The 21,847-nt window shown below is 43.5% G+C and overlaps 1 protein-coding gene across 2 annotated transcripts in view; it reads left to right on the top strand.

Annotated features, from left to right (window-relative positions):
* The window catches only part of LOC143213059 (protein groucho), a 169,185-nt gene that overhangs the window by 30,953 nt on the left and 116,385 nt on the right, over positions 1-21,847 (top strand). For both annotated transcript variants that reach the window (XM_076432545.1, XM_076432544.1), the window contains exons 2-3: positions 7,011-7,108; positions 18,219-18,282. In XM_076432545.1, coding sequence (XP_076288660.1) covers positions 7,011-7,108; positions 18,219-18,282 — 162 coding nt within the window. The remainder of the gene's footprint in view (positions 1-7,010; positions 7,109-18,218; positions 18,283-21,847) is intronic.

Raw genomic sequence — 21,847 nt, 5'->3', positions numbered from 1 at the left:
TCTCATCATTATTCGTCGAAACGACATAATTCGCGTTTCGCTTTTCGATGCGAGCTAACTGCGTTTTCTGGTACAGTCTCGCTGTGTTCCCCATTCCCCAAAGCTTGCACGAAAAACCGTGCCCTGCCGATTCCTGGCGCCAGTCGATGTAAAACCATGAATATTTTAAACCGCCGGGGGAAAAAATGGAATTTTCCACGGTCGAAAATACCTTCCCTCGGAAAAATGAAGCGACGGCCCCGCATTTTAACGAGCACGCGCGAGGGCCGAAACACCGCTCTCGAGCTTTATTATTGACACGACCGGCCGGCAAACAATGTTTCGCGTGCGCGCAATTTTTACGACCCGTTTTAATTTGATTTTATAGCGACGACACCTATTTATTACGACTTTATTTGATCACGCCAATCAGCCTGCTCTGATATTGGATCCGATGTAAAACTCCCCCTTCGCCGACCGACCTCCCTCGTCACACGTGCACCTCCTATCCGGTTCAACTAATAATATTAAATCGAAAAATGTGAATTTAATCTTCGCGCTGCGCAGCCGTCGCATTCCTGCCGGTTTTTAGTCGCCTTTTAAAGGGTGAACGCGGCCGAATTATTTGGGAAAAATATCGGTACCGTGTTTGCTGATATCAGCAGACTGCTGGGTGTGAAACACAGCCCCATCGTGTTGATTTTGCGTGTTTACGTATACCGCGTATGATTGAACCGAAAACGCAAGAATTTCCCGGGCGAACCCCGAAATAGCACGGTACCGCGTGGTTTAGGGTTTCGTTGTACCGCTATTGTGGGTTCGCTATCATCGCTATTCCGTCTATACCATTTTATAAAGCATCCTGACGCATCTGTCTGCGGATCTGCATTCACTTTTACAGCACCCACAGGCGTGTGCTAAACAAAATGTTTATTTCCCATACGCTGTCCTTCCTTGGCTGGCAGTGGAGTGGGTAGGCACCTGACAACTATCGCGACTTTACTGTACCACTAATAATAAAATTTTATTTGATTCCACTTTCTCAAAATTCACAGTCTATTGATGACATAGAATGGTGGTTTTTTAGATTTTATCTAGCGCTTTTGACTACTGAAATACCCCATCTTTGCATTATCGAGAAATGAAAAGGTCCGTTCCGCACCCTTGCAATCCTGGAAACGCGAGAGAAAAAACGAGCCCCCATACCGCAGAGTAATTAAAGCATGCTCCATGCGGCAGATATTAACGGCGCTGAAACTGGATAAGTGTTCCCTGTATGCCGGCGGCGGTGAGTTTAGTAAAAAGTATACTGGGTGATCAGCTTAACACACGTTGCTTTTTAAAACCTGTTTTTCCTTCGCCCACAACATTGGGTCTCGCGTTATCATGTTTCATCAACTCGGAAATACTAGGCGCGGGATGCGATTTTTTATTTCATTTGTTGCTACGATGCTGTTTGTGAAAAGATCTGAAAATATTAAGGACATTGCTTTGGACAATAGCTCACTACTGAATTGGTATGTATGAAACTGGTATGTGTCGAAAATTTCCATGAGAAATATGCATGTTTGCCTAATCCGAAAAATGTGAACAATTACATATTGACAACAACAGTAAGACACAACTACCACAATAATATAAACGTAGTCATCTGATCACTTCAATATAATAGCAATTCAAGATTTCTGTAATGTTTGTAAAATCAATTTTGCAGTTAAAACTTCCGAAAAATATCACAGTGTTCTGTGATATTAGGTGTTCATGTTCATGAGTTTGTTCTTCATTTTTTGTTAAACAGATTGGAAGGAATAGGTCACAATTCATTAAACCGTGGCCGGCCTATAACTGCTCTTGTAGTAAAGCTATCGACTTGAAACGTACGTGGAAGAATTTGTATTGCAGAAGAATGCTACAGAATTACATTATCGTTCGAAATGATGAAAAAACGTAGATAGCAAAACTGTGGTTTGTGGGTGTAAAAGAACCCGTCTATGGCCGTACGGCATGTGAGTAACACATCAGTTTCGAAAACCTCCGTTTTCCCATGCACACCACCTAACAAAGCCACGCCCTCGCGAGCAGAATAGTTCTACGATAGGTAGCAACGCTTTAATGGAAAAACCATTCAATCGAGAACGATCAACGGAGTCGATCGCACCTCTTCCCGTGCGCGTATTACCCACCGCGATGTGCACCGACGGAAGCACGTGCCGTTAAGCACAGCGTCGGCGAAAGAGCAAGCGAGAGGGAAACTGTGTGAGTTGGAGAGAGAGAGGGAGAGGGAGAGGCGAACGCAGGCATGGGTGCTCAGCGGCGAAAGCTAATAAATTAATTGGATTGACCGCGGGTGGCTTTGCGCGGACAAATGGGATCAACGATTCTGCCGATCAGCAGAGCGCGTGGCTCCGTCGATTCTTGCAAGCCTCGCGTTCACTCGCTCGGCCTCTAAGGCGGCCCGTTAACCGGATGCCCGGGGTATCTCGACGCGTTTACACGTGTTCGATATCGTTTAAGTGCACACGCATACCCGCGACACCCGCTGCAGTCTCTCGACGATGGCCAACCAGCGAACACGCGACAAATAAGACACGCGGCACCGCTTCTGACGGCTTCGCGACCACCATCGCATTAGCCACCGGCGAATATTACGCTAACGCGATAAGAACTGTATCGATTATCGCGCGAGCTCGTCCGGCTAGGTCCGTTTCGTAAGAGAACCTCCCGATGTCTTTGAGCAACTACCCTTTGCCTTCGAAATTACAGTAATGCCTCGACGTACACGTCCGACCAAACATTTTCCTGAATTACTAAAAACAACGGAGATATTTTCGGCGAAAGTAAGGTACCTCACCTTGTACATATACTATCTATATCATAAATCACTTAAAATACAATGTAAAATGGTTTGATAAAGATACGCAGCCTAGTTATTAGATGTGTTTGTCTTTAGTGGTAAATAGACCGCTAAAATGTTTTGCATTGATTGTGGGAAGCAGGAATAACGTAAAAATTGATTTCATCCCTTAAAGACTTTGTTACATTGAAAGCAACGATTACAGCATTCTTGAAATTTTCAAATCTTTTACTGTTTTATATTGCACTCAACCAATTTCTTCATAAATGCGTAAAGATCGGCAGCCTAGTGATAAGTTTTAATGCATAAAATCATTTCAAAATGACCACATCAATGCAGAAGCATTGATACAAACTTGACATCGTTTCTAAACGAACTTCATATAACATTTCTTTCGTATTTTCACTTGTAGATGCTCCTACAATCTTACAAAAATAGGAAACACCCTGTATATAGTATAACATTTTACCTACATATTCGTAACACTTTTCTGATTGAAACGACACAGTTTGGATCATATTTACACGGATTAACCTAGCTCTTTCGTATACATTACAACGCATGGTAATATCTACCGCTACGTCGTGCTTCAATGCAATTTCACAGAAGCGATACAAGCATACAAATTAGGCGAACATAAGAGAAAATGTGCCAGTGACAAAAGCAAACAAGTGTCGCGCACACTCTTACGCGTACTCGTTTTCTGGAAAACCTCGCCTGTCGCTGTGTTCATAAACGAATCAAACACGCAAACAACAGATTTCAGATTCAATAGTCGAGCTCGCGCGCTAACGAGAGTTGTCTTGGAAAATATTAAAACGTTAATTACTGCGCTGATTCGGTAACCGGGACGGATGGGGGGCGGATTCCGTATTCCCGGTGTTCCGAGGTACCGGCGGATTTCGCGATCAACGTTTTACGTTCGCGGCTTTTTATCAAACGCGGCGGGGAAGCTCGTGCGCGATATGGGTGTACAGACGGTTCTCTTTATCACCGTGGAAGGGGTGGCGAGCGACGAAGAGAGGCGAAAGAGCAAAGGCCGACGGTGTTGGCGAGGGGGCGAACGGGGAAAGAGGCGGTGGAGAACTATTTCAGCTTTTACGAGGCCGTCGTGGCGTATCCGTTTTGCGGGGTACGACGTGCAAAACGATCGATAACACGCTCGTAACGTTATTACCGACAGGTATACGGAGGTGGGTAGCAGCGGTACTACCGGTAATAATGTGGCTTTTACGGTCGTGGGCGCTGGTACAGTTGCCGCCAAAGTCGGTAAGCGTGGGTTTCCAGCGGGTTCTCAAATGCCGGAGCAGCAACCGAATTTTCGCCGCTATTACCGCCGCCTCCGTCTCTGACGCTCTTTCGACCCCCCTTGTTTCAACGTGAACAAAGGGAGCTTGACTTTAGGATACGCGGCTGCTCTTTATTGATCGAACACGATTTTCGATGCCGCTTCGGAAATCAGAGTCGTAAAGATTCACCGACAGTTTTCAAATAGGGCAATTTGTTTCTTTTCAGATTCTTTTTTCTTAATGAATAAGATAACTGTTGAACTTAATGCGATGCACTTACGCTCGACTGTTCGATAAAGCTAGTTTAAGAATACTGCAACTCTCAATGAGAGTGCAGTATTGATATAAATCTTTAAATGAATACATATTACTCGACGACTAATACAAAGCCGTTCATCGGCCGTTACCACACATTCGATAAGAAGCGCTGTAGCACCATACACATCCAGATACGTTATAAGTACCAGAAATGTTATAAGCGTCAGCGTTGCTTTCCGTAGCAGCTCCCGAAAAACTCTCTTTGAACGGTGATGCGTCTAGCTCCCAAAACAGACCAAATATGTTCCTGAAGTGTACGAAATTTTCGATAACGGAATGCTTATCCCTCTTCTGATACTTTGGAGATAGACATCAGTTATGAAGTTGATGGGTCTACATAAGTAGCCAAGTCAGTTTGGCATAATTTTCGAAACGATAGCAGTACAAATTATTTCTCTTTTCGATCAATATACATGAAAGTCTGCCTTCTTTACTTAAGGCATAGCTTGGAGGAAGATACACAGCGGATTCCGGTTAATTGGGACGCACGAGATAGGATAATTCGTCCCAATGAAGCCACTTACTATCCCGATAGTATTGTATTCAAGTTTTTGTTTCCGTTCTTCTGGATTTGTCCGAAATAAACGGTGCTCCCAATTAATCGGAATCCACTGTATTTGTAAAACTCGTTTTTTACGCCATCAGGCCTGCAGGTTTTCTTACAAAAAGAATACATATTTTACTAATACATGAGGCAAACACGGCAGGTACCGAGACCGCGACAAAAGACTCCGACTTCCTGCGTATTCGTTACGTCGAAAAGTGGCCAAGTGCAGGCAAAGATAACTCTTTGAATGGCAGTAATTAACCACGATTACTAGACGATTATATAGTTGGCAACCGCATCGATTATCTGCGAAACGATAACGGGCAGTCGTTGCATCGTTACGCTCGGCGGAGCGTCGGCGCAACAGTGCACTTACGGGAAACTTTTCTCCTCCATAGAAAGAGAGAGAGAGAAAATATTCGATAGCTCGCGGAACAATGTTCCTCGCGCGCCCGGACCCGCGCCCGCGCGTCTCGATTTCCATGCAAAGTGTTTCCTGGATCATTTTTTTTTCCTCGGGTCCCCGGCGCAGCTTTTACGAGCTGAAATTGGCCAGCAGAGAAGAACCGTGCGCGCAACGTTTAAACTAGAGGCGTAATCAGCGAACGGAAGCCGAAGCAGCAGCACGATTTCCGCCGTTTATGGCGCTCGCGTTCGTATGCACGCCTCGAGGCGGCTGCTTACGTGGGCCGTGACAACTGCATCCGGCGCATCGAAGGATTACCGTTCGTTCCGTACGCAATCACGTCGCCCGATTACGCTTCGAAAATACTCGATTGAGACACCAATCGCGCGAATACCGGTCGATTCCGATGGTCCAGGCTTGTACCGAGAAGTACTCTTCTTCGTCGAGAACCTCTGTCAAAGGTTATAGCCGGATGAGTGGGTATAAATGTGCTGCCAACCTAAATCCCCCTATCCATTACCACACTGGTGGACAAAATGATACGGCACCGTTGTACACGCACAAAATTTTATATACAGGGTAGCTCACCTAACGTTGCCACCTCAAATATCTTTGTTGTTTTTAAAGCCCGAGTATGAAGTGTACAAATAAGGGACTTGGAAAATTAGTGAGTGATTAACGAGTGGACTGCGAATTCTGAATGGATAATGCGAAATAATAATGTTCCGTGTCTGTTACATCCCAACAAAAACATCCTGTAAACAGGAGCCAAGTTCTTATGGCCGTAAAAAGTTGTGCGATCAAAGAAAATACGGCCGCGTTCGTTAGCTTAGAAATACATACCTCTTGCGATACTGAAAAAAAGCTTGAATAAATCTTAAAAAAGATCCAAACTGGGATCGAAACGTTGATTCTGTTTGACAATTAGCAGAGTTGCTTTATAATTCGTAATAAACGATCGAACCATTGCGCCGAAAACATTAAAAAAATTTATTACTGAAAAAAGCGTTTGTAAAAATTAGTTTGAAAGAACGCTATTTAATTTTTAAAGGGTTACATGCAGGGCTGAATTATTCAAACTTGGCCGTTACTTTTTATACCAATGGCCAATAGGCGTTAGGTAGCGGCCAAGTTTGAATAATATATTATTGATTTATTACGTCCTCAATCTTGTATTTCACAGAACTGACTTTCTAAGTCTTAAAAAACAATACCGCTACGTGGATAGGGTAACGTGGCAGCGAACGCCTTAATTGCAGCGATCGATTGGATTAAACGAGTGTTATTGCAGCAGGGTGCACTACAAATGTTAAGAGCATCAATTTCGAATCGGAGATTCGCCGAGAGTTATGACTCTGGCGAGAATCGGCAAACATGGTAATTTCAGTTGTTTATTTGCGATTGTAGAACGTAGTGCTCGAGATAATAGTCGAGTTTATGGTCGGGAGCACGCGATTCGTATCTCCGTACGGCGGTATCGCGTGTGAAAATTTGGTCGTTCCGTCCCTGGGAACTGTTTTTGCGAAGGAGAACGGTGCACACCGCGAGCCCGAGACAAATGAAAAACCGTCGGATCGCTGGATGAGCTGACCTTATTCGTTTTATCTCTTGTTTCAGGGTCCACCGCAGCCTGGCCAGCAATATAAATTTTCGATCGGCGAGCTGTGCGATCGTATCAAGGAGGACTTCAACTTTCTTCAGACACAGTATCACAGGTAGATCTTTATTTTTTCATGTTTCCATTAATCAAGCCCTTCACCTTCGGTCGCGAGTCCGTTGCCCGAAAAAGCGCAACGCCGTGAGCGTCGATTCAACGTAAAAAAAAAAAGAAGGAAATAACATACTTAATAATTGTCCCGTCGCGAAATATGTCGACTCGGTAACATGCGGCGCGTCCCGATCGGGACCGGTTTCCGTCCTTATTTAATTATATCGGAGATTCCCGATCGTTTTTATTATACATTCGTACACGACAACGTTCGTTTTACCAGGAAAGAGAAACGTGCCCGAACATGCTTTATTACTCTTTATGAGGCAATTAAACGGAAGTGGTATTCCCTGCTGCGTTGAGAAATGACAGCACCCCGCGGAACGGGAAAGAAATTATTTATCTTTGTGCAGCACGGTTCAAATGAAAACGTAACTTCTCGTCGTTGGCTCTAATACGATAAGCTTTATCTTGCCTGCAGAAAAGCGGGACAGAAAAGTTCTTCAAACGGTATGCAACGTCGTCTTACCATTTCAAAACCAAGAGACAGCTTAAGATACGAAATTTTAGTTTTTCCAAAATAACCTATCCTTTCCTTTGATAATTCCACGATACGGCGAGTAAACTGCTGGGTTTTATAGCTCCTAAAAATCTCGGAGAATTCGTAAAGCGTAAGATCCGCGCGACTGTGATATTCAAATTGTGAAAATTGATCCGAGAAACAGTGAATTTGCATAAACGGTCGCAGCGTGCCGACGAGCACCGGGTATATTCCGCAATTGCAGTCGATTATCGGGCGTGAAAGCAAAAAGCCCTGGAATACCGGGAACGGATGGTGTCGGACGTAAAAAGCCGGCACTAAACAGTTACAACAATTCCTCGTTTCTCAACCGTTATCTTGTGTTCGGCGTCGTATTCCTCCGGGTGTTACGAGGGAAAGAGGAAGGATGGCCGTTGACGGCAATTCATTGACTGCAGTCAATTCCCAGGTATGTGTATACCGTAGACCGCAACCGGGGGGATCTTATCTAGGAAACGTTTGCGCAAACGTCGTGTCGGCGCGTAGGCGAAGCGGCCAGACAAATCGACAGATGTAGGCAGAGAATTGTTTGTCCGAGCGGAAGCTACGCACACCGAAGTATGCACATAGCCTGGAGGACGAGAAGGCCGCACAGTTTCGACTCTATCCACTATATCCGCGCGTGTTACGCGTCCGAGCCAGCCATTCGAGCTCCTTTACGAGCTATTCAACCCCGCAATTTTTCTCCATCACGGGACACGACTCTTTTCCTCGGCTCACTACGGATGCCATTGTGTTTTCTTCATGCAGAAGAATATAGCCGCGTTAAACTTTTACACGCATCGATCATTCCCTTACACCGTCATATTTTCTCTATTTTTCCTCGTAACTCTCCTCCGACACTAAACTTTTAACCATTTGCGGACGGGAACTATTTTTAACATGGTTTTCGATCAGTCGGATCCACAGTGGCGGCCATTTGCTTACGTACATGTCATATTTTAACCCCTTCCCTTACGATTTAAGTTCCAAGGGCGCGTGTCGAAAATTCAAACGAACTAAATAGATCTAGAACGTTCGATCGAGGTACCGATAAAATACTGCATTGTCGTCCAGTTCTGATCTATGTTTAAAGTTTCAAGCCTCTAGCTCCTCGGGAAGTTAGTTTACAATCAATTGCAAAATTTGTACCGAACAGACAAACAAACGAACGAGAAAACAAGAAAGCGAGTTAATAAAAACGTGGTAAAGACGAATATCGTTTTTTGCGATAGGCGCCTCGTTCTCGGGAAAATCTAGTTTGAAAGTTGGACGGATTCTCGCGTGTCTTTGCATTCATTAAAAAGTAGAATTGCCATGGCCAGGCACGTCGGTCAATCTTTATTCAACAGCACGCGTAACCGCAGAATGTGCAAGTTCGATTTTCTCGAAAACGAAGGGTCAATTGAAAAAACATTGTACGTTTCCTTTTTCACTGAAATAGAATCGCCACACGTCCGCTAGTAGAACGCCGTGTACGCTGTGTATAGCAAGACAGATAATTGAATTTCATTTGCAATCTTTCTTGCCGCAGAGGGAGGGAGAGAAAGACATTTCCTGCACGCGAAGCTGACTCGCGCCGAAACGGACGCGAATTCGATCGAACGAGTCGCTTCCTGCGCGAGTCGGCGGCTACGTTGTAATTCGAGGGGAATTGCATCCAGATATTTGCAACGACCTAGCAGTAAACTCGCGAGAAGAGTCGAGCAACGAGGAGAGCATCGAGAGAGAGAACATTTCGTGGGAGCTCGTCGAGAACACGAGGCGGCGCGGCGTCCCGCGGGGCCGGCCATTCGAAATATACAACGTCGTAAAAACGTAACAAGCATGCGAATACAGAGGGGTAATCGGCCGATAGGATCTTGCACGCAACCACCGTGCTCGTGGAAAGTTGCTCGATAAGGAAGAGAACTTTCTTCGTGCGCGTCGCCTCGACGGTTTTCACCGGTCCCCGCGAGCAGCCGCGCCGTTGCTGACGATCTCTATCGAGCGGCTTGACACGTTAATTTATGTCCCGACCCTTTAACGTGTTAATTCGCGACGTCACGTGCCGCACGATTTTCTACCGTCGACGGAAACTTAAATTGCTGTTTCGTGTCGCAGCGACACGCGGGCTGCAGGGCGAGAGAGCGGGCACGGCCACGGGAAAAGAGACCGAGGCCCTCGGGGTTGTGTACATACATGCATAAATACAAGCGAGAGCTACGTGAGCAGCCTGCGACATTTCGACGCGTTCGCAATCCGCACGGGACGGTCAGAAAGTAGCCAATTTCGCACTCTATGCACACCAACTCTTCCGTGAACAAGCTTGATTTTTCGTTTGCCGCCCCAGCAGACCCCTCTTGTCGTACTCCCTTGACGAGCACTTTTCAATGAAAAGGCTTAATCTTGCAGCAGTCTGCTAGATCGGAGAATGTACACTCCTAAACAGTGCTTTGTTAACCCTTGAGTGTCGAGCAGATGTGCAACCAAAATTTATAATCGCCCACAGTGAAAGTCGTACGCGATGAATCGACCAATATTTTAAATTTTAACCCTTTGCACTCGGTTGTCCCCTCTGAGGCACCACTAAAAATTGCTGTACCATTATTCAAAATATTGTTTACATTATTAAATGCAGTGGTACCTCGGTATACTAATTTCCCCGAAGCAAGTGAGTGAGTTTTTATGAACAATATTCCTTATATTCAATCGTTTAATAGTTTTTGAAATTATTTTAACATATTTCCTTTACAGAGACGCGATTCAAATGAATCATGACAAGGATCCAAACTAGGATCGAAACGTTGATTTTGTTTGATAATTAGCAAAATTGCTTCATAATTAGAAGTAAACGATCGGACCGTTTAACATTTATTAACAGCGAATACGATCGAGAGAAGATACATATTAATAATAACCTGTAATAGCTTGGAGACATAGAGAGCTTTCATTGGACTTTTGCAAGAAAATTGTCACAGAGAAACATGGAACGTCCCGAAGCCAGTCTTATAGCAGAGAATTGCAGTTTTCCAAGTTTGTCAGAGATAGTTCGTCTTTCAGGGGAGTACACGAAAGACCCGTAATCTATAACGGAACGCATATAACTTTCCTATAAAATAAAATAGTATTTGCTGTGTGTAATGCGTACACGGTTCCCCGTGACGAATGCAACGTTTATTCTGCGAATAATAATGAAACTCCTATTTCATATAGAATGTATATTTACCTCGTATCCGTTGGTGAATTGTTCTCGCGAAAAAAAATGCCCCCATTGAAAGCGTGGATTAAAAAGGAGAGCGTTAGAGCGGGGCCGACAAGCCTACCGAGGGATATCATGCATTCAAAATTCACGCTCGCCCCTTTTACGCGTGATTTATTTCCCGGGGCGTTGATTACAGTGCCGGGTACATATCGCGCAAGAATTCCGCGGGAAGAAAGATTGCACAAGCCCGGGGAGAGTTTTCCGCGCGCAAACAGCGCGACCGCGCGGAATAATTCATTTTATGTCTGTATTATGCGCTCGATGATGCGGAAAGTGGCAGAGCGGCGTTAGTTTTATTATCAAACGTGGCACGCTCGGATAAATGTTCCCGCGAGCTCTCCACTCTAGTTGGCCAGGAACTGCGTTCGAGGGAGCAAGAGGACGAGGAGAGGGGGATAGAACGGAGGTGGGAGGACTATAAATTTCACCGCTTACAAATTGAGAGTAGCTGAACCACGGAGAATTTTCGCGGCTGCTCGACGAGGAAACAGGTGCACGTTTCCGCGTGTTTATGTCTCGGAACGTTCAGCGGGGAATGGGGCCCCGCAAAGCGCCTTGTAAATCGTTGCCGCGCGTCAATCTGAAATAATTAATGGACCGGTCCCGGTCGGTTGCGCAACCGGAATTATCGCCCGACCGATCGTTAATATCGCGCTAATTTATCGTGACGAAGCCGCGATCCGACGCCAAGCCGCCGAGCGGATTCCGAGAGCCTTCCTTACTTACACGGCCGCTGAAATCGGCTAACGAATAATTCACCTTGCCGCGCTTTTAAACGAGCTGACGCGTCTCCGGTCGGACAAAAATATGTCTCGTTATCTAGATCGGGCGAGCTGATCGCGAATCCGCTGCTACTTCACGCGAGAATCGCGTCTCAATAGCTGCACAGAGTGGTTTCACGGAACTGGACTTCTTGCAGGTTGATTGAGAAAGAATTGTAACGAGTCGTTCAACTTGAACCTGTTCTGGCTAATTATCTTTGATTCTTTGAAAAATATGCTACATACATATTTATATTCTCCGTCTTGTTTTTACGTAGCATTGAGCTAACAAAGAAGAGGGGATATTTTTAATCCCGGTGACAGGTGGCAACAAGTTCTGATGAATAATGACAACCTTATTATTAGACTGCGGATTTTATGCATTTATAACGATAATTGGTATACGTACAATTTAAAGCAGTCGATATATTTAAACAATTTAAGAACATCAACGTATTAGTTTCAGTTTACTAAGATTATTAAAGGAAGAATGAAATTTTTATTTAGCTTCTGTATTTTGGGATCGACGCAGACATTTTCTATTTTGCATAAAGATTCGCGGTCTACTTATTATTAACAAGTTACTGTAGTATGTTTTACGGATAGTGTTTTGTTAACGAGATCGTAATAGTTCTATGTATTTCTTTTGCATCTATCTAATGTGTGTTGACATAGTACGCCGATTTTTATTTCACACTAAACCTACCGAGCCTCAAAAGTAACATGTTCCCTTGTAAAAATGACAAGATTGATCTTATTTAGACTTTGTGCGGCTCCTATTGTGATACGTGCACTACTAAAGATATCTATACAATCGTCTCTTATGAAATCAGTTTTATTACTATTCTAATTGTAAAATAAACCAGTCATTATGACCGGTGTTGGTAGGTTTAGTGTTAAATGAACTCGCTTGTTCTCATTACATGACTCACCCTATAGCGCAGTCGGAAAGGTTGAAACCCAGTGCTAGTCGGATTCTCGCGTCCCCGATTCCAGACTCGAACGGAGAACAATAATTGCCTATCAATTTCCATCGACGGGCCGCGCAGTAGCACTCAATTTCGCCCGAAGCGACTGCGAGATTAGTTAATCGCCTTAGTGTCCTCTCCTTCTTTCGGAGCTCTGTCCAATTACAGTAACGAATGGAAATTGCTGCGCGAAGTCTCTCCCCATCCATAAAACGTTTCCGTGATTGATAATCGGGAGCTTCTCGATGTGTTATTATTGGAAGCGTTCCTTTTTCCGCGGAACAATAGCATTTCCTTGTCCGGGACGTCCATTAACTTTCTCCGTGAATTTCCCATTGGATTAGGAAAAAAACCAATCGCGTCGTATGGAAGCATAGGAAACGGCTGGCAATAGAGCAGACTGTATGAGAAACCTATTCATTTAACACGTTGAATGCCTCGCCAGTGCCCCATTAGTCATACAAAATCGAAAGAGAGATAGAGAAACAACTTATTTAGTAATACAAGAATAGCAAAGACAAAGTTTAGCATAACAATGATTTTTGTAACATTCTTACAGCTTGTGGATTCTACCAACATTTCGATTATATCTACCTGATAGGTTATAAAACTGACTTTTCCAGGCTTGGTTACCAGATTGTTATCATTAGACTGCGGAAGTTTATGCAATTTGCAATATTTCAGTGGTAAATTAGACTTAACCCTGTCGAAGGATATATTCTGGCATTTTTCGAAAATTTTCAGAAGCCATACTCCACAAAGATCCAGAATCTTTTATAGCAAAACTGAGTAGATGAAATTCAAAATTGTTGAAAAATTTTAAAAATTGAAGATATCCATATATGATTTCTCCTCTATTAACCCTTTGCACTCGAACAATTTGAATTCCAAAATCAAGATATTTGTTTCAACCCACATCATTTTTGTACTATATAATCTTTTTTACATTGTGCACATCAAATTGAACCTGTTTCCTTATATGACAGTTGAGCTTTTTTACAATTTCTAGAATACAGACAAATTTAATAATGTTAAAACTGTTTCGAATAATGGTATGGCAATTATTAGTGACGCCTCAGACTCGCCATTCGAGTGCAAAGGGTTAAAATCATTAAGGAAAGAAATAACATTCAGTTTGATTTCTATTTCTTGCAATCGATGCAGACAGTTTTTATTTTGCATAAAGATCCGGCAGTCCAGTTATCATATACAGCGTGTGGGTGAACTTTACTTTATCGGACTCAAAATTAGTGTACCTTTCTCCTACGAATTATGATGTATTTGGTATGTAATCCAGTAGATTTGTACCCGGCGCGGATGCAGATTGCAGATCGTGCCAACGGGAAATGTTCGGCGGCAATTTCGAAGAATCATTTCCGTCGTTGCATAAAAGATGGTCGTGGCGGATTAAACGTTTCCTTTCTCGATTATTTTTCGTTCCTTTCGTTGTCGTGGGCGGCGCGTTTTAATTTAACGTCGCGACGGCGACGGCGACGTGGATCAGAGGGGCAAACAAAGGCTCTGCGTTCTCCGGAGGACTGGTGAATATTAATGCGGCGTTTTTGTTCCCCTCGTGCAGCCTTAAATTGGAGTGCGAGAAACTAGCCGGCGAAAAAATACAGATACGCATTACGTGATGGTAAGCGCCGTGAGGGGGGAAAAAAGCATGGCGGCTTGCTCGCAACGGTTCCGTTTACACAGGCCGAGTACGCGCCCGATGTTTCGGGATTTACAAGGCGTCGTCACATTTCGCCGGCGCGCATCGAAATTAATATTTAACCGACGACCCACCGCTATTTGTTAATTGACATTTAAATGAATTTCGTATCGCGCAATAAATTTGTCATGACGCAACCCGGGATATATGCAAACTTTGTCGACCGATCGGAATAAATTCCGTTTAAGCGTTCCACTCCCGCGTCCTCGGTTATTTCAATCTTCGTTGTTTACAGAATGGAATATCAATCCGCGTCCCGTCTCCGAGTTTCCCATCGCGCCGCTCACGCGAAAATATGGATCCCGCGAACTGCTGCTCGTCGAACCGTTCGACCGTGAAAAAACTCCAACTATCGTGCGTCTTTCTCCACGAAGCTTGTACTTTCGAACGAGCGAGCCTGTAACATCAAAAGCCCCGAGAGAAAAGAAAAATAAGTCCCGTTTAATCGGAGTTGAAATACCCGCGAGGTAGGCTTCGTAGAATGAAATTGTAATTCTCATTCAGTGTTTCCTGAATCTCTTTCTTACCGCAGCACGCAACAAAGACGTTACTGTTCGTCATTACCATTCAAGAGAGAGAATTTCGAGATAAATGGGTTACGCGGTGCTCTCGTAAAATTTGTTTAATGCTTCCGAAACCTTGTTATGCATGAGAAAACTGTTTATATGCTCGAGAAAGTTCTGCTATTTCACTTGGAATGCTTATTGCATTCTCGTGGAGATCAGCCTGGGTAATTAAATATGTAATTCGAAACTGTAGGCGAAGCACACACACACACACAGCCTACTGTTGTGTTGCGAATCATTTTTCTGTGTATTCGTAAGTAGACATCGGATCTTTATGCGGAATAAAAATTGTCTACCTGAATTGCAACAAACAGGAGTGAAATAGACATTTATTTTCTTTATTGATATGTTTAATAGGTAGAAAATGATATACGTAACAGCGTATTAAATTAATTAATCTGCCCGGCACGCCAACCGTCGATTGGCCGACTGTGACAACTCGCGTCTAGGTCGCGCTCTGATTGGTCCGTCGTTTTTCGTTAGTAACTCCTAAACAAAGCCGCGGATAACATTTCTGCAATGGAAAATATCGCTTCAAATGGTCTCGGGAACCTCTCATTTCCGGGAAGTTCAGGAATTTTGGGACACCCTGTATAATATGAAAGCGTGATCCCAAAAACGAACTTTTGCTGCAACCTGATCGATTACTCGAGGAATTACTTGAAAATCGTGAGAAAGAACGGGATCGTTCCCATCGCTACCGCACAGCAGGCAGTCCTCAAAATGCTCGGTGTTCATGATACCGACGCGACCGCGCGTTAATACATCATGCCGCATTCCGCTTTCCATTTCGCGACAGGAGAGAGTCGTGTCGTGAATGCTCGGATCCGAAGCCAGCAAAGCGTCACGGGCGAGATGAAAAACAAGGCGTTCGGAAGCATAATTCTTGCGTAATTGGCGTTGTTGCGTAGGAAAAGTCGGGGAAGAATTACATCTAGATGCCGGGACCGTTTCTAGCTGTTCGTAAAACACCGGGAGGGAACACGGTTGGAAAACGCGTAACGGGGCGTGCGGAAAAACGCGATACGTGTACGCGCGCGCGCGGGACATTTTGCATACGACACGACGCGACGGGTTGCGTAGCGCAGTCAACTATTACGAGCACGTATTTATTAGAGGCGTTGGATGCAATTTCGCCGGGATGCTGTGCCGGTCCCGCGTCTATTTCATTGTCAGGCCGGAAAACGAAAATATGACGCGGTCTCCCGGCGTCGTTAAAAAATTACTGTCATCGTAAAAGGGGACCTTGTGTACGCGGCGAAGCGGCGAAGCGTTGCGTCGCCGGATCGATGGGAATTAATTTTCCATTTAACGCTCTATTACTCGGAATGGACGCGACGATAATTCCCTACGATAAAGATCGATCACAGTCTCCTCTCCCCCTCTCTCTTCCTGTACAGGGAAAAAGTATCGCCACTCGATTGCTGACGCGAGATTGGCCGTTTTCGACTGTGTTTGGCCCCTCTCGATGATTCTGCACCGCGAACAGTTGTCCAGTTAATTTAATCGTCGGAAACTCGGCGATTAAGGGCGTAGACTCGTTTTTACTGGATCGCAAGGGTGCGGGATGCGCGTTCTTATTTCTCAATAAATAATGCAAAGATGGAATCAAAATTTCAGTGGATTTATAACTGTTTTCTTAGGACAGGAAAGTTAGAAGTCAAAAAATAACTGTTATATCAGAACTAATTGAAAATTTTAACATTGATTGCAAGGGTGCGGGATGTGGCTTCTCGTTTCTCAATACATAATGCGAAGATGGGGATGGATTTTCAGTAGTCAAAAGCGCTAGATGAAAGATCAATCGAGGCCGCGATCGTCCTTTGCATTATTGAGAAATGAGAACACGCATCCCGCACCCTTGCAATCCTGGAAAAACGAGTCTACTCTCTTAACCCCTTGTCTTACGGTTTAGTTTACGATTTCAGTGATTAGAACTTTTTTTGTAGTTCTCGTAATTTCCTAAAAAAGGAGAATGTGTATTAATATAAATTGTATGCCTATATGCTCTCCAATATGTAGCGGTATATTAACAAAACCAAAATAAAACTTTATCTCGGTTTAAAGGAAATTATTAACATACATTTTTATCAGAATCTGTTCAGAATCTTCATCACGAGTCAGACACGATATCGTGAGGTTAAATAACTCGGACAATTAAACAAATGCATCCTTGCAATCTAAATAACCGTGAAATTAAAAACTAGATACCCGTCATTTTCACGAGTCTGGTCAATCGAACGAAATGCATTCTTCTTCGATTTTGTGGCGCGTCCGCGGAATCCGATAGTTTTTCCACGGCGTTTAACGCCGCGTGTTATTATGGTAGCGAAACGGACCCACGGACAGGTAGAAAATAGGGGGTGTCGGACATTTCTGTACACGATTTTCAAATGCCGTGGTCAGTGTGTAACAACTATTATCGATGTTTGTTGCGGCTGCACTAATTGTGTGTTTTTAATGGGTTGGCAGTGCGCCGTCCCCCTTGTCACAGGATCCCCGATCCAGAGACACGACTCAACCGGAAAATCGGTCTCTGCGAAAAAGAGAGAGAGAGAGAAAAAAAGAGTAAAAGTTGAACGCCGATAGATCGCGGACGTTAACGATGCATTGAGCCGGTTTCACACGCGATCACGTTCCTTACTCGTCACGGATCCTGATGCGCGCCGAGTGTCCCGATTCGCATTGATGAACCGACTAGCCGTAAAGCAATCATTTGATTGTTGCCAGAGACGGAGACGCGCGGGAAACCGTTCGCGTTAAACGATTATTAACGATGAATATTCTATCCTGCAAATTATCACTTTTTCCATCTTCGTGTCTCGAACGGAGAAAAAAGCTGAACCGAAACGTTAGGAAAGAAGAAAAGTTTATTGCAAAAAATTGCTAGATTTACTAAATGATCGAAACGACAGCGCCGAAAACATCATCAAATTAAATATTTAACATTCACGATCGATAATCGAGATTATTTTATAAACATTAACGTTATCTTGGGGATTTATCACATCGCGGATTCTAGAGCAGAGATAAGACATTTACAAATGATTCTATGATGCTTCTTGAAGTTCATGATATATTATAGTGTATTTTACTAGTCCAATAAATAGTTTGTAAATCGCCTTAGACTGAGCTATTTAAATTTCAAGCATGCTCTGGGATCCTCGAGACTTCAGACATCAGCCGGTAGGATAATAGAAGTCGTAGTGTACCTCCAACTAACCCGCAATTTCCCAGACTGCCGCGTTTGCTAATCAAGTACGTTTCGCTAATACATGTGTTTTCCTGTTTGTTTTGTGCAGTATTAAGTTGGAGCTGGAGAAACTCGCCCAGGAGAAGACGGAGATGCAGCGTCACTACGTTATGGTGAGTTAGAAGCTAATACTTCAGTAAATAAAATGAAAATATCCCCCCCTTTCTCTTACGTTGCATCTCGAGAGCTATTTTTCTTTCTACTCGCTTTCGGAAGATTCTGCATAGAGAAAGCTATCTTTCTCGATATACAGTATATGTAGTCGACACGTCGCGATAAATCGCAACGAACTCGCGAAGGAAAAAAGTTGTCGATCGAGATAGAAGAACTGAATTTGTGCCACGAGATATTGTGCCAACTGCGGGTACATATTGCCTTTTACGGAGAAGTTAGAAAGGAATTGGAAAAAATAAATGGACTCCTTAATAAACCGCATTTCCTCGAACCTGATTCCCGGACGATCTGCACGATGAAAGCCGGTTAGTAATTGATTCTTTTATTGCTCGGAGAAGTATCCGTACAGCGTCTTAATTGGTCGTTAAAAAATATTTTCTTGTAAGCCTGTGCTGGAAACGTGACTCGAGCGAGACAGATGGTGGGAAGTCGTGTTCGTTCTCGTATAAAAAAAAACGATCATTGTACATTTAGTATTTTGCTTCAAATATGGACGCTTATTTACCTTTGTGCCTACATGAAGATCGCTTTTCTTGTAGGCTTCCGCTATTATCATGCCGTTAAGTATGAAACTTGAAATGTATTCGAAAATGCTCTTCAGTATAGTCAACCTTAGATTCTAAGATATCTTTGTATTATATATACACAGACATGTGCATGCTGCTAATAATCCCATGTGGGGTTTTATAGCTTAATAGAAATAAAAGAAGTATGAAACTTGACAAATAAAACACAAATTTCAAACACATTTGTCAAGTTTCATACTTAATATCATCGTTAATACCCGGGTATATACATAATACTTAATATACACCCGGTCGTTGACAACTATCGCGACTTTACTGTACTGCTGTTTCGGCTTGTCCAGCTTCTCCACACTCGTGGGAAATAATTCGACTTGAAGGAAGTTTTATTTCGATTTATAGAGAGAGGTTTTTAAAGTGCAGCGGGAAGGAATGAACACAATTTTCGTCTTAAAGAGTTTCGAGTTATCGAGGTTTGACCGAACAATCTCGAAGAACGTAGGAGTAGTATTGATAATTATCCACAGTGCTGTATACGGTATCAGTGACGATTGAAATTCCTACGTCTGCGAGACTGTTCTCCAAAAAAAAAAAAAGAAGTAACATGCATTCGTCGGGTAACCGGTGTCACCGGTGACAAGCTGTTTAGTTTGCTCTATCCGCCAGTAAATCAGCGCGGTTTCCTTAAATGGCACGCTCATTTAAATACAGTAGCACAGTTTTAATCTGTTGATCGGGACGGAATGGGAATATTTAAATCGCGGCGAAGGCGATAATTCATAGATCCGGTATAAAAAGGTGACGCGTGAGAATCCGCTTCTGGATATAGGCGCGACAATCTTTCAGCAAGACCCAGCTCGGCTCGGTTCAGCTTGGCGTGGCGTGGCACGACACGACCTCGGTAACAGAGACCATCAGCCATTCAACCGACTGAGCCGACCCGCCGGGCGGGTTCTTCGCGCGTATTTCTTCGTGGTCGCGCTACCATCTCCTTTTCAGTCGTTCCCGGTGCTATACGCGCGGGCACAGGTGTGCGAGCGCGTCTGTGTATACATGGCTAGCAGCGATGCCGCGGCTTACTTTCGCCCGTAGATCTTCATTATTGCGGCGCAACGTCACCGGTGTATGCGTCTTCATTAGCAAGAGATACAACGCCGCCGCGCGAGCGGGTATAAACCGACTCAAGTCGCATTCGACTCCTATGGAGAAGGTCGCGGGTCGTCGGCGGAGCGGCATGAAAAAGACGCCTTTGAATTTACACGACACGCATCCGCTGCAGATCGAGACCCCCTTCATACCGATGCCCATTAAATGAACTATAGTCCAAGCGATCGCCACGCCCGCGCTTCTACACTCCCACTCGAACGGATACAATTGGGTTGGAACGAAAGTTCGTCGCGTTTCTTTTACGTGAATTTCAAAGACGATGTTTAGATACTTGTACTGTTGGATTATCAATAAGTTACCAGGACAATGAACTTATTGTTCTTTGTTAAAAATGAATCAACGATCTCAGAATCGCGTTAATAAACAGAGATTTGGATGTATCGATGAAACGATCTCAGAATTGTTTCTAAACCGAAATTTCCAAGTATTCCATTTGATAGGTTGTTTCAAGAGCCGGACTGTGGGGCCTAACCTAAACAATCTGGAGATATGTACGAGGGAACCCTGGTTTCCTTTCGGGGTTCCAACAGTCGATCCTCGATAACTCGAATCTGAAGGGAAGAACTAAAATTTTCGAGTTGTAGAGGTTTTTCGTCTAATACATAGAGGTTTTTGAGATAAATGGGTTCGAAGAATCGAGATTTGACTCCGATTTTACTATGCACATGTTACTACAATCTACAGATTCATTATAATTTTAATTTGGGCACGTATTATTATAAAAATTGTGAAGAATCGAAATAAATTCAGTCTTGTAAATTTTAGAAAACAACATAATATATCCGATATACAAGTTTGTACCCGGTACGATTAGAGTGTTAAGGTTTTACCTCCAATTTTTACTTTCAAGGTCGCCGAATACCATAGTAGACACATTCCTCTACGCCTTGTACCATAAAAATCAATATTTCTGACGAAAAAGATTGTTCAAGTCGTAAATCCACGCGATACATCGATCGTAAGCTATAATAGCCGACGTATTAATAAGATGGTAAATTATTCATTGGTATATCGCGAATCAAAGTTTATTTTTAACAGGATTGCCCATAAACGTAGTGGCTGAAACGATCGTAGAAATTGCTTCTTTAATTCTTGTTACTTAAATTTTTAGAGCTACCGTATAGTCGGCTAATAGTTCACCGCCACACTGACGGAACTGTCACCAAGCATTTATGACTGCGCATAAACTCATAAGCCTATTCGCACCGAAGTCATAAACCGAAAGTAACGTCGTTTTAACGATGGAGGGTTCTTTGACCGTGTTGTATACCCTATGAAAACTTAAAAGGTTCGCTCGAACACATAAAAAGATGGTGCGTAGTTTTCGTTATCAATTTATTAGTTTCCTTCTGTCGCAACGGTTCTACAGGATGTCGTAAAATACGACTGCACCTTTCAAGAGGGATATAGCACGAATAAAAATCCTATCTATTCCCCCTCCTCCAAATTATATAGTACTCTAATTCTTTATTAGCCTCGGACGAGTCGTAAATTGTATCACGATTGCAGCAAGTAATCGCAGTATCAAGTCGTTCTCCATAACGTCTGCAGTCTATGCCCCACCACACGTCCTCTTTACTCTCACCTAATTTCCACAAAATTTAAATTTCAAACCCGTCCGCAGCCGATTAATTACATTAATTAATTAAAATAGAGCCGAGCCTCCTCGAACCTTGTTCTCTTCCAAGCCACGAAAAAAATTCAGAAAACCCAAAGTTCAATGAATATGATTTTACGTGCCCATTCACGTGTTTCACAAAGATATTTGAGATCGTCACGTTACGAGACACACCGCGTGGTTTTTAAAAAGTTT

This window comes from Lasioglossum baleicum, chromosome 10 (genome assembly GCF_051020765.1).
Source record: "Lasioglossum baleicum chromosome 10, iyLasBale1, whole genome shotgun sequence".
NCBI lineage: Eukaryota > Metazoa > Arthropoda > Insecta > Hymenoptera > Halictidae > Lasioglossum > Lasioglossum baleicum.
The sequence above is the reverse complement of the archived record's forward strand: the minus strand, read 5'-3'. Positions and strand labels throughout refer to the sequence as shown.